This window comes from Trachurus japonicus, chromosome 7 (assembly GCF_045865225.1).
Source record: "Trachurus japonicus isolate A0001 chromosome 7, Traja_1.0".
NCBI classification, from domain to species: domain Eukaryota; kingdom Metazoa; phylum Chordata; class Actinopteri; order Carangiformes; family Carangidae; genus Trachurus; species Trachurus japonicus.
Genome location: NC_140913.1, coordinates 9,049,192 through 9,062,582, shown reverse-complemented (window position 1 = coordinate 9,062,582; position 13,391 = coordinate 9,049,192). Strand labels below are relative to the sequence as shown.

At 41.1% G+C, this 13,391-nt stretch overlaps 1 protein-coding gene across 1 annotated transcript; it reads right to left on the bottom strand.

Annotated features, from left to right (window-relative positions):
• Nucleotides 1-261: 261 nt before the first annotated feature.
• On the bottom strand, nucleotides 262-11,665 carry LOC146984182 (phosphatidylinositol 4,5-bisphosphate 3-kinase catalytic subunit gamma isoform). The gene is made up of 12 exons (XM_085781107.1): nucleotides 11,431-11,665; nucleotides 9,600-10,747; nucleotides 8,788-9,460; nucleotides 7,391-7,456; nucleotides 7,034-7,259; nucleotides 6,233-6,327; nucleotides 2,712-2,855; nucleotides 2,509-2,599; nucleotides 2,127-2,257; nucleotides 1,600-1,711; nucleotides 1,341-1,498; nucleotides 262-1,082 (listed from the first exon to the last, which is right to left on the bottom strand). The coding sequence occupies exons 1-12, from the start codon at nucleotides 11,662-11,664 to the stop codon at nucleotides 825-827; spliced, it is 3,336 nt and encodes a 1,111-aa protein (XP_085637233.1). The 5' UTR covers nucleotide 11,665; the 3' UTR covers nucleotides 262-824.
• Between the last annotated feature and the right edge of the window lie 1,726 nt (nucleotides 11,666-13,391).

Genomic DNA, 13,391 nt, shown 5'->3' with positions numbered 1-13,391 from the left:
CATCATTGTTCAGGAGAGAGAGCTTTACCTGACAGGCACAGCATAGTATGTCACAGTAGCTGTTAACTCTTGGTGAATTTAGGAGAAATTTACTGACGAAAGAGACAAAATGAAGTAAAATAAAAAATCCTTAATGTGGATTTTCTACCATTTCTTTCGACTTTTCTGAAAGAATACATGTTAAGGAAGAAAAATAGCCCAAAATCTCAAAATTGATGAGTGCATGAAAAAACTGTGTTTTTGCCTGTAAGTGTGTCACCTTAAATCAATTACAAACAAGTTATTCAGGAGATGTCAGTGGTTCATAAGAATTATAAATAAAGTTAATGATGTTAACTTACATATTTATTTATGGACCTGTATACATGCTCTTACAATGCTCTTACAATGTTTTGGATATGTATAATAATCGAGACAGTGCTTCTAAGTTACATACTACTTAGTATCAATGTAGGAAGAATGCTATATAAATGATGACGTTATGCTTAATTAATGCTTTATAAATGATGAAGTCATGCTTAATTAATGCTTAATAGTGTGTAGTTTTTATAAAGTGGTACCACACTAACACCTATTAAACCCCTATTGTCTAATCAACTCAGTTGGTTGAAGGAATGATTCATAAAAGTTCATAAAATCATTACATTTAGCAATCTGATCAATATCTTAATTTGCGTTATGTGATGCCCAGTCTGTGCATGCGAGTGAGGGAGGACATGAAATACATGAAAATAAACCATGAAAAATAGAAGTGTTACAAGTCAATATAAACATTGATCCACTTCACCTTCCGCTGAGCTGAAGCACAGTAAACTAAAAACACTCTACTTGATGCCTGCCATCATGTGAATCCACCAGTTGGCCTGCACAGTCCAGCCCAGACGCTCACACTCAGAGATTTGAGCGAGGAAATGCTCCTTGGCCTCTGCCTCCCCCTGATCGTCCTGCAGCGCTGCCCGCAGGTAACGCATGTCCTCTGCTGCACTCAGCTCGGGGATGCCTGTCAGCATCATGAGGGAGAAGAGAGTGACCAGCAGGCGAGAGTGGGAGCGCAGGGACAGGTACGCCTGGGTGCAGGTGTCCTACGAGGGACAGGTGGGGCAAACAAGACAGAGAGCAGGGAGGACGTGGGCAAAATATAAGGACATAAGGTCAAAAAATAAATAAATGTAAGAAATAAAACATTGTCATATGTTTTGTCATTTCAAATCCAAATAGTGATTCACATGCACACATTCAGTTAAATTCCAAACCATCTGTTGCACATTTTGAAATAACGCAAGCACAGTCACGCTTAGACACACACACACAATCAGGTCAATTCACAATTCAGATCTTACCCTGAAACACTGTAAATAGAGGCTGTTGCGACCTTTGACCCTGCCCATGACATACAGGAAGTCAGGTGTGAGGACAAATGGCACGCGCTCCCTGCTCACACCAAGGAAACTCTTCCTGTTACCCAGGATGTGTCCGAAGTCGATGTGAAACAAGTTCCCTAAGAAGCAGAGAAAACACGACAACAGTAAAAAAAAAAAATTCTGCACAGCAAATCATAAATACCTCTTTCTCATAACTCAGTATTTTACTCATATCTACCTTGGTCTGTGATCATGATGTTGTCATTGTGTCGATCTCCTATTCCCAGTATGTAAGTGGCCACGCAGTAACCAGCACAGGACTTCACAAACCTCTCCACAGTCTTGTAGTGCTGCAGTCAAATCAGATTCATAACAACATATTTAGGAGCATAGCAGATCACTGGGAAACCGCTCTGATTCAGCTGATAGCTAGCTACAATTATTTATAATATTTTATATAACACATACATTTTAAGAGAAGAAACAAATATCAACAGCTGCACACAGATGTGACTCTGCCTGTCATTTAGCCAGGACCTCTTCAAACTGAAGACCTAAATGGAGCTTTTTACATTTTACATTAAACATTTTACATTTTACATAATTTACAGTCTGATATAGCCGGGTAGATACCATTGGATTGGAATATACGTTACTTATGTTTCTTTCTCTTTTTGTCTTGTTGCAAAACTAATTGCCCTTTGAAGTTGAAGAAGTAGTTTGGGTCCAAAATCTGGCTTTAAATCTGTTTTCCATATTACTTACGATTTCCTGGAGAGGACACTTTGACTTGAGCCACTCAAACAGAGCATCATTTCTGAAGGATCCAGCTGTTCCTCTGTATTTCTTGTGCACTGTGGCAATGGTCACTGCATCTCTCACAATCTCAATCATACCTGTTGAAGAAGAACTTCATTAAATTCATTATGAGCACACTGCAGTTTTCCACATGAGATTCAGTTCACTCATTATAACTTATCAGCCTGTGAAAAATAAATACAAAATCTGGTGCTAACTATAGGGATAACTGAGATCAAGTTCTGACTTGGTAATTTAACTTGAGCATAAATGAAAAATTACAAAACTGTAACTAGAGAAGGGGAATTTCTCAACCCCTGGTGACAGTATTAGTTTGAGCTGTGGATACCTATGTTGTGTCCTGTGGAGATGCAGCCATATGGAACAAGGTTGAGGTCCAGAGATTTCTCCTGCCAGATGGAATCCATCACCACCAGTGTCTATACGGGAAGATACACAGACTAATACATTAATCAACATAAAAAAACAAAAGTAGTAGGATTGCTCATAGGTAAGAGGAGTGACTGAGGCAGAGAAAAGAAAATCCCTGACCTGAATGATCAACATGTCCTGTCTGAGGTCGTCCCCTTGTTTGAAGATTACTCCGACAGGAGTAGCAGAGGTGGGTGACGGCATGGGACAGAACTCCAGCCACAGTGGCTTCTTTTTAGAGGCCATCACCTTGCATTTATCCAGCTGGACAAAAAGGGATACACAGAGAACTGGGTTGTTAAGTGTTAAACAATTACTAAGGACGTTGCTTCCCAACCCAGGTCTTAGGTCGCATGAGGCCAGTACAGAAAAGCTAATCGCCCTCTACAGTTCTTCCTCCTGATTAACACCACACTTCTGATCCCGGTGATTCAACACTTCCTCTATGTACAGTAAGAGAGAGAAGTTGTCGGTAATAAGGTTTTGTACTGACCGCTATGAACAAAGAGTAGACACGGTCGCGCACATCCAGTTCAATAGGTGCTGGCCTCAAAAAATGTGGACAGGAAAAGATCAATAGTAGTTTCGAGCTCATAGCTCTTCATCAGTCACATGGTAAAGGGAATGTATACATCAAAACCCATCTTGTACAAAACCAAAGCATACAAACAGTCAAAGACACTTCATCATAATTAAATAGACCAACACCCATCAGGCCGACTGGCCGTCATACAGATCTAATGAATTAGAGGCGCCTCTAGTAATAGGATGGCTAATCTTCAAAATCTAGGACAAGGTTATCACATTATTAATATTCTAAACCTTTTGATCTTGTTTAAAGATTTAACAAATTTTAAAGTTCAATTATCCACAACCCTGAGCTAGAATAGGGACAATCCAACCACAAAAAATGGAAAAGTTAATACATAGACGATCAAATATGCATATAATCCAAACAGTAGAATTCCCTCATGATAAGTGTAACATGAGAAGTGACTACTACAATGATCATACGCAGAACAACTCAGGAACCACCTATCACACAAAAGATGGAATATAAACATTAGAAGATAGCAAATAACAAAAAACAAAAAAACAAGATAGCAAATATCAAATATCAAGACCCGTCATAGTCGACCCTAATGCTGAATACATCAGGGGAAAATCATCTAAAATATTACACATTACTAGAATATTACACAGACTCTTTCACAATGTTCAATTTCTTCATCAAGCCCCCAACAAAAAAGCTCAAAAAGAGCTCACAAAAAGATCACATAAAAGGTCTGATGTTAAAGTCCTCGTTTAGACCCTTGGGAGTTAAGGTGTCTAACGTGTATATCCAGTACAGTTCTCTCTTAAGGAGTAAAGTGTCAACATTGCCACCTCTGCGAGGGAGTTTGACTGATTCAATCCCAATATACTTCAATGAGGCAACGCTGTGACGTGCTTCTGTGAAGTGAACCGCAACTGGACTGGACGGGTCATGGTTCCGGATAGCACATCTGTGCTCTGTGATCCTCGTTTTTAAAGGTCTAGTGGTTTTCCCAATGTAGGCGAGACCACAGGGACATTGAAGCATGTAGATGACATTTGTAGTTTTACAGGAGATGATGCTCTTAATGGGGAATCTCTTTCCAGAGTGGGGGTGGTTAAAGGAGTGTGTTTTGTATGTGGAATTGCATTGTTGGCAGTTGCCACACCTGTAGTTACCAGGTTGGATTTGGGTGAGGAAATGTGAAGCGACGGATGGTGGTCGGTCTGCTCTCACCAATATGTTATGAAGGTTCGGAGGTCTTTTATGGATCATTCGAGGAGGGTCCTTGAAGCATCCCGTTTGGTGCTGACTTTTTTCTCCAGGTGTCTGGGGTAGCGATGGGATCCAAAATGTCACCAAGCTTTGCATCCCTCTATGTTGGACTCTTTGAACAGGAGGTGATCTCCAATAAAGACATTAACCCCTTCATGGACCACATATCTCATTGGAGAAGGTATCTTGATGACATTTTTTTCGTTTGGACTGGCACAGAGACACAATTAAGACAATTTCACAAATTTATGAATGACAAAAATGAACACTTGAACTTTTCTTTGGAGTTTGATGCTCAAAAAATGAACTTTCTTGATATTCTGGTTTCGAAGGAGGGGGACACTTTAAAAACCAGCCTATATCGAAAAAGCACAGATAAAAATTCACTACTTCATGGGGACTCATACCATCCTACCCCTCTCAAAAAGAGTCTCCCAATTTCCCAATTTAACCGTATTAGACGGATTTGCAGCGATGATATGGATGAACAGTCGGCCATTCTACAGGACCGCTTCAGACAGAGGGGATACAAGGAGGAGTGGATCTCTGGCGTATGACCTCCCAGAATGAATGCCTCAACAAAATAAAAAACAAAAAATCTGAGATTAAGACATTGTTGCATTCAATATTCACCTGCGGGAAATCGAGAAAATCATCAAATCGGATCCAGCATTGAAGGGATGCTTCAAGGACCCTCCTCGAATGATCCATAAAAGACCTCCGAACCTTCATAACATATTGGTGAGAGCAGACCGACCACCATCCGTCGCTTCACATTTCCTCACCCAAATCCAACCTGGTAACTACAGGTGTGGCAACTGCCAACAATGCAATTCCACATACAAAACACACTCCTTTAACCACCCCCACTCTGGAAAGAGATTCCATTAAGAGCATTCCTGTAAAACTACAAATGTCATCTACATGCTTCAATGTTCGCCTACATTGGGAAAACCACTAGACCTTTAAAAACGAGGATCACAGAGCACAGATGTGCTATCCTCTAAACGAGGACTTTAACATCAGACCTTTTATGTGATCTTTTTGTGAGCTCTTTTTGAGCTTTTTTGTTGGGATGACGGGTCTTGATATTTGATATTTGCTATCTTGTTTTTTTGTTTTGTAGTCACTTCTCATGTTACACTTATCATGAGGGAATTCTACTGTTTGGATTATATGCATATTTGATCGTCTATGTATTAACTTTAGCTCAGGGTTGTGGATAATTGAACTTTAAAATGTGTGCGGTCTCCTCTTTTTGCTTGTACTGACCGCTATGACCATTGCTACAAAACTAATTGAGGGACATAACGACCTGCCTCCAATAAAATTATATCAAATATTATGTCTGGGCACCCTGGTATCTCCACAGACTTGAAATACAGGGAAAAGCCTGAAAAACACATCTTAAAAAAGAAAGACAGTGTACCTCATCTAAATTTATCTCTGAGTGATCATATTATGATATGTTGTGTGGTCTTGTCTGTTGTCATTCAGGTGCTGAATAAGTACACACTTTCATAGGGGGAGCCCCACCACCATGTCATCACACCCTGCCAAATTGTAATCTCATAAAAAATATATATATATAAAAAAAATAGATACAGCTCTGCATATGTTGGATATGTAAATTGACATCCACGTAATAAACACATAAACTTGGAGGTTATATTTCAGTATGTTGTTACAGCTTGTTGTGCTGGCCAAAAGGCATGCTTAAGATATCAAAGACAAAAAAACAAAAGATAAAAAGACAAGAGTAACATTTTTCAGTCAATCCTAACACACTCACTAGTTGCATGCAAACAAACAGATGACTACCGTGGCTTACCAGGATCCTTCCAACTTTCACACGGGGGTCAAAGGGCAACAGGAATTCCTTTGGCAGATTGGAGCTTTTCAGAAGCTCTTGAAGCCTGAGTGGAGCTGAAACAAGCGCAAAATCAAAATGAAGGGACATAATCAGATGAAACACTATTAGATGAAACACTGAGATAAGTAACTACCAGGATTGTGACCTGCCAGTCGCTAAAAAGCGTGAACATTTGCTGATGAATTGAACAAACAGTAAAATAAAAGAATAGCGGCAAACTACATTTTTAAAAAGTGTCAATGCAAAGTCAAGTACAAAATCTGCTGAAAAGATGACTGTAATGAAAGGAAAGAAGACAACATGAAAAATGGTTTAAAAAAAAAAAGTCCTAATAAGCAGCAGGATAATTAAAGATGTAACACTGCCTGGTTAAAGGAAAGTCACGCATATCATCTTCACCCCAAGTTAATCAGAGGGTATTCTTATCTTCATGCAGAGACAAAATAAAATAACAGCTTCACAGTGTTCATTAGCAGCCATGACGGCTTATTCCTGGAAAAGTTTACAAATTGTGAGTGTGTATTTTTCCTGACTGTGTGTTTTTCGCCTACTGGCACAAAACAGGTGTGTGATTGCAATCAAATGAAAACCGAGACCCAAGAGTAACAAGCAAAACAGTACTCTTCAGCAGAGAAACTTCAGCATGTTGATAAGTGTAGCATCTGGTGTGGTCCCATCGTACTCATTTTGATTTCTACCATTCAGCAAATGTATAACTAAATTCAATCCATAAGAATGTTTTTCCAAATTGTGTCGCACCTGTAGAAGTGAGGTCAGTCTTGTCAGGGAAGAGGTTCTTAATCATTATAGCCACTTGGTGCAGGGCCTCCACAGCCTGGACCTGCTGGGTGAAACTGTCGAGCATGGCCTGGCCGCAGCCCAGCAGGTAGGCCTCCAGAATCACAGCCATGCGCTGGCAGAAGTACGGACTCCCTGCCACCTCACTGCGGATGTACCAGAAGAAGAAGTGGCCGACTCGCTTGCTCTGCAGTGAAAGAGTGAGTTCACTCAGTTCAGATTTTACCACCATCAGATGTGATGATAAACCACTGAAATTCTCAATATACTGAACTTAGTTTGATATAACATTGTATGCAGTGTGGCAGCATGACTCACCCGCAGAGCTCTTTGGATGAGGTATCGAGCAAGGCAACTGTCATGGTAAGGTTCAACTTTCAGGGTCTGTTTGAGTGGAGGCAAAAGATCAGTGTCCCCTTACGCTCTGTCTCAACATAGAGAAGATAGAGACTATCTATCCATCCATCCCATTCATCCACCCATCAATCCATCTATCCATCCATCCCATTCATCTATCCATCCATCCCATCCATCCAGGGGGTCAGTACTTTCTTTCACATAGATTCAGATTCAGATCTTTTATTCATGTACTCCGACAGATGTACGTGAAAGGGAACCCCAAAGAAGCAGAAACTGCTTAGAAATAGAGCACCCAAGCAATCAACAGCATTCTCTATCCCACAACCTGCCCCCCACCCCACCCTCCCACATCCCCCCACACCCGCATAATCACAAGATCACCCCGCAACCTTTACTAGCCATCCATTGGTACATGCAGTCATCGACCTATTCCACACACAAGCACCCACACACTCACACAAAAGGTACACATACACTCATAACAGCGTTGTCCCAAGAGGTACATGATTCTGACATGGTTATATTATAATTACTTAAGTAAGGCAAGATACATGATTCTATAAGGCGAGATACGTGATTCTAGGCAAAACATGATTCTGGCGGAGGTTACATTATAAATAGTATATGATAATACGAGATACATGATTCTCGCAGAGGTTATATTATAAATAATACATGATTGTGGCAGAAGTTATATTATACATAGGAGGACAGGAGTTTCTTTCTAACATTTTTTTTGAAGGCAGAAAAGGACTGTGAATATTTAATGAACCCATCCAGCTCATTCCAAATCTGCGGACTCCTGCAGACCACACACAGGCTGTAACTTTTGAGTTTCTGCTTTTTCCCCAATATGAGATTTTTCTTCCTGGTGTTGTGAGTGTGCAGGGGACGGGAGATTGGGATGAGCTCACATAATCGATTATTTAATTGATTGATGACCTGATAGGCCTACATAATACAGGCATTATGATAGATATTAGAAACAGGAAGCCTCAGGAGATCAAGGGAGTGGAAGAGGGGGCCAGAGGAAGCAGAGAAATCAGACCATGTCAATGCACAAATGATTTTCTTTTGTAAAGAATGTAGTTTGATGAGATGACTAGGAAAAGTAATACACCATATTATATTACAGTAGTTGAAATGGGGTTCAATAAGGGATCTATACAAGTAAGAAGAAGAAGACAGAGTAAGAAGAGCAGAAAGTGGAAGATAATGTCTTAGTTTAAAGAATAAACCAGTATATTTTGATAATTTATTGATTAACACATTAATATGATGCTTTAAATTAATTAGTTCGTCTAAACAGTGCATAAACAGTGCACACTTGTATGTATCTGTTTTGGCACACATACCTGCACCAGCTGCAGCAAATACCTCAGCACATCATCATTGGACAAGCTTTCCAGTCTCTGGACTGCAAGTCTCCTGACTACCTCATCTGCACAGTCCATGCTTAACAGCTCCAGGGCCACTGTTACGTCCAGTTCTTCTGGATCCCAGTTTCCCAGTAGCCAGTGGACATCCTCAACCATTTTGCGGTCCATCCAATCAACATTGCGTAAGTAGTAGGGAAGATGAGAGGCGTAGTTGATGCTCTCCCTACAGAACCGTCTAAGGTGAGCCTCTTTGTTGCTATTGACTGGAGATGGGCTTCTGAGAGTTGCAGTGTCTGTTGATGACACGGATAGGCCCTGAGGAGCATTCACATGTGGAAAGGAAGAATCTGTGCTGGACAAGGTGGACGTAGGTGAGGGGGATGATGAGGAAGGTGCGTTAGAGGAGAGAGGAGATTTTGTTGGGGAGAGGCTGGATGGGGGAGTGCCAGCACATCCATGGAGATGAATGCTATTTGGGAGAACTACAGGAAAGCTGTAGCGGTCTAGGAAGAAGCTAATAGCCATGGAGTCAGCTATGTCTGGGTTAGTAGCAGAGGACAGCTTGTCTGCTTGGTAGGTGATGGCCTCTTCTTCCAGTTCAGGGTAGGTCCACATGTGAAGAGTGTGGGGGCCCTGGCTAAGGATGGACCTGCATAGATGAACAACAGCTGAGCCATAATGATGATGAAGCATACACAATTTGAAAATATTTATTATATAAAATAGCTTTTTGTGTTACAATTGTTTTGACAAATACCTAACAGTCGTATTGGATACAAAAAACTGACCTGTGATCAATGAGGAGAAGATTTACAAAGTAGAGGACCTTCCCCTCTGCTAAGTCTTTGGTCGTTGGGGAGACGTCACCACCACTTGAATTAATTGTGAGACGCAGCTTGGCTCCACGAGGCATATCCCTGAGAAGGACATCAAAATCCAGCCACTCATTCCACAGAACTTCATCTGCGAAGGCCTTGCAGGTGGAGGACACTGAGGAGAGAACCTTGTTGCCGTGAAGTATAGAGGCTTCGACATATATGGACAGAGGGCATTTGCTGGGAAGACTGGGGATGTCAAAGCCAAGCAACTTGACCCTGAGTTTCCTGTTGCAGTCCCACAAGGATATCATGAAAATGTCTTCCAAATCCTTCCCTTCAAGGCAGAGATCATCATGGGAGCTGAACTGGCCACTGAAACCATCAACGAGAGGCCAATCCACAAACTTGACAGTCTCCTTGGGAAGCTGTGATGCAGGTACTACAGAGAGATGGAGTTCCTGATTGGTTTTCAAGCACTGTCGAACCCAGAGGAAATCACTGAGGGGGTACTCTCCAGATAAAAATTCCTCCCTTCCTGTGACTTTAAGCACCACATCACCACAGTCTTCATGACAGAAGCCCTGGTCTACCAACACGTTTCTAAAGATCTGAAGAAGAACATTTGGCGTTACGCTTAAATCGATGGGTATGCTGAAGCTGAGCTTGCTCATGTAATGAAAGGTGACGGGAAATTTTCTATTCAGATGGTCATGCAGGTCTGTTGGAAAGGGGGCACATGTGATCCAAGGCTCTGTGGCGTACAGCATATCATCCCGATTTTTTAACTCTTGTCTCCTCGGGGATGCCAGTTTCCTGCGAGTGAATATCAGCTCACCGAGTCTGTCGGATGCTTCTTTTTCCAAATCGTGTCCGATCAAGTAAGCCAGACACTGCAGCTGTTTCTGTTTCTCCTCTGAATCAACCGCTACCACAGGTTTTACCACCATGTATGCCAGCAGGCGACCAGTGTCGTCATGGGACCATGGGATGTCCAGCGTCCTGATAATCTGACAGTCATCGTAGGCCTCGTACAACTCCTCCCCCCTGGCGTACAGCAGTGTGTATTTCTCTGGGTCAAGAATTCCAAGTGGATCTGGGTGGCATTTTTCTTCCTGGGCCTGAAGGCAGCGAGTATATTATATGACATATGTGGTTGAAGTGTAACAATACAGAAAAACACAATCTCACCTTTGTCAAAGTACCCATGATGCTGTTAAATAAGAAGTCATTACAAATCACCATGAAGGGGTTGTGTAGCAAATTCCTTGATAGAAATTTGATAGAAATGTATGAAAGTTGCCAAGATTTGTCACAAACGTTTTTAAGTGTAATACTGGGTGAAAAGATACAGTGGTCAAAGTTGTTGGGATTTAACAAGTGTGTGAATGTGTGTGTGAATGGGTGAATGCAATGTATGATATACTGTAAAGCGCTTTGGGTATCGTTCAGGTATAGTAAAGCGCTATATAAATACAGACCATTTACCATTTAACCATGACATCTGTACTCAATTTCAAGACACTCTAATTATTGATAACATTTGGACAGATCAACACTGTCATCCCTTCACTGGATTTACTATGATTTCTTTTAACTGTCCTTTCTTCATAACCTACTAGCACAAACTATAGCCTGTAGGTGTTTTAGTAAATATTCACATATCAAATTAATCTTGAAAACTCAATAGTACTCATAGTACTCCAAGAGGGACTCAACATTGTAAATTAGATAATAAATAAAGAGCAAGTACCAACTTAGCTTATACACATTGATAATATACCACCAACACGGGTCTGCCCACCTGCATACAGATGCGTAGTCGAAGCTGGTAGATGCTGCACTGCACAGGGAGGATGACTGACACCAACTTGCAACCCATATCAGCAACAAAACTTCCATCACAGCCTGGTGGTGGAAAAGGTTCTGGTTGCAACTCACAGATTAACCTTAGGTTATTCTCAGAGCAGCTTTGAGCTGGCAGTCCAAACACATCATGTGGACTGTCAGGCTTATTCATTAACAACAGATGATCCATTGTTGCTGTAAGAGAGCAAATGTATTTTTAAAGATTCAATGTATACACATCTAACAGGTTATTAGAATTATCTCTGCAGTACAATTCATAGGTTGTTATTATGACATTAAATGTGCTAACAAAGCAAATAATACACCTTACCTTATATTTAGTTTACCTGAGAGAGACAGGTTTCTTCTCTCTGAAGAGCTTCTGGTGCAGTCTGTGTGAGTCTGTACCTGTCTGACTGTGTGAGACTAACTTCTTCTTTCCTGCTTGAGACTTCCTCATTCTTTTGTACCTGTTCCCAAACACCTGCGCATACATTTACCAACATCACAAAGAGGTCAACTTCCTTGTTTCCTATTTGTACTTAGAGGTTATGAATTAGGGCCTAGCCCAAACCTCCTCTGACATGTAAAGGGTAAACACGAACTTTGATTCTGTTCTGCTTAACAAAAAAAAACACTGACACACAATTAAGTTTATTTCCCTTGGATTACAGATCAACAATTGTTATGTAATCAGAAATATGGCGCTTGAAAAGGAGGAACATAAGAACTTCTGCACTACTCAGTTTCTTACAGGAATCCATTCAACCTGTTAGTCTCGTTTGTCTTGCTGTTCTTTTTTTTCCTCTTTTTTTTAAATCAACATTTAAACACACATTACAAGACACTTACCCAGACAGTTAGACATGCAGAACCATATGGGACAAAGGGTTACCTGTTGGAGACAGTATTTCATGAGTTAATGAAGTGTTTAAAAAGATTAATAAACAGACATATAAATTCATGATAATAAGAGAGTTAAAAAGAGCTTACGTTTATAAATAAGTTGATAAAAATGATTTTCAGTTGTTGATATTTAAAAACCTTCATGTGAGGACATTTTATTTTGAAAGTGTGTGGTCACATGACCCCCTGGTCTGTTTTGAGGGTGAACTGTGGGATTGTGGGTCAGAAGCATAGACTGTAAAAAGAATGGATGTAGCATCCGTGACGTCACCCAATGGTTTTGGGGAGTCGTTTTTGTGACTCAAATATGGCGGCCTGAACAGCGCCATGTTGGATTGGCCGGCCGAGAACCCGCCCACTGGCCTCGAAGCAGCTGTCCTCGGAGCTGCTCGGACCTGTCACTCAACGTTTCCGCGCTCTAATTGGCCAGAGTTTTAACCTAATAACAGTAAAACATAGTTAAAAAAAAATTCACCCCCCTCAGAGTGTGTGCGGGGGTAGAAACTATCGATTGAGACAAAAAAACGTTCTGACACCAGGCTTTTAACATGTTTATTGAGGATGTAAAATCGGCGATTTTAACATGGGGGTCTATGGGGAATGCTCCCTTCTGACACCAGCCCCCAGAGGAAGCCGGGGGGATTGCAGTTTTTTGAACGCGGAAGTGAGCTTCACTTCTCAGACCGACAACTGCCCCCTTGGTCAGAAGTGAAAAGCGGGACCATATCTATAGAACAAACAAACAAACTGATACAGGACAAACCAGAAAACGGGGGGTGGAATTGCAAAAAGGGGTGTTGAGCAGGCATATTGAATTTGTTGGGAATAAAAAGAGAGAATAGAGAGGTTAATAAAAAGAAAAAGATGATTGGAGACGCACCGTGATGTACCGCCGCCTCGGGTGATGTTTCTTTGCTCCTACTCAAGCAACTTGGTCCATTACTGTAAGTTGTGACAAAAAATAATATGTCTTGAAAGCAAACTTCTTTTGGATATGAAAGAATCCATTTA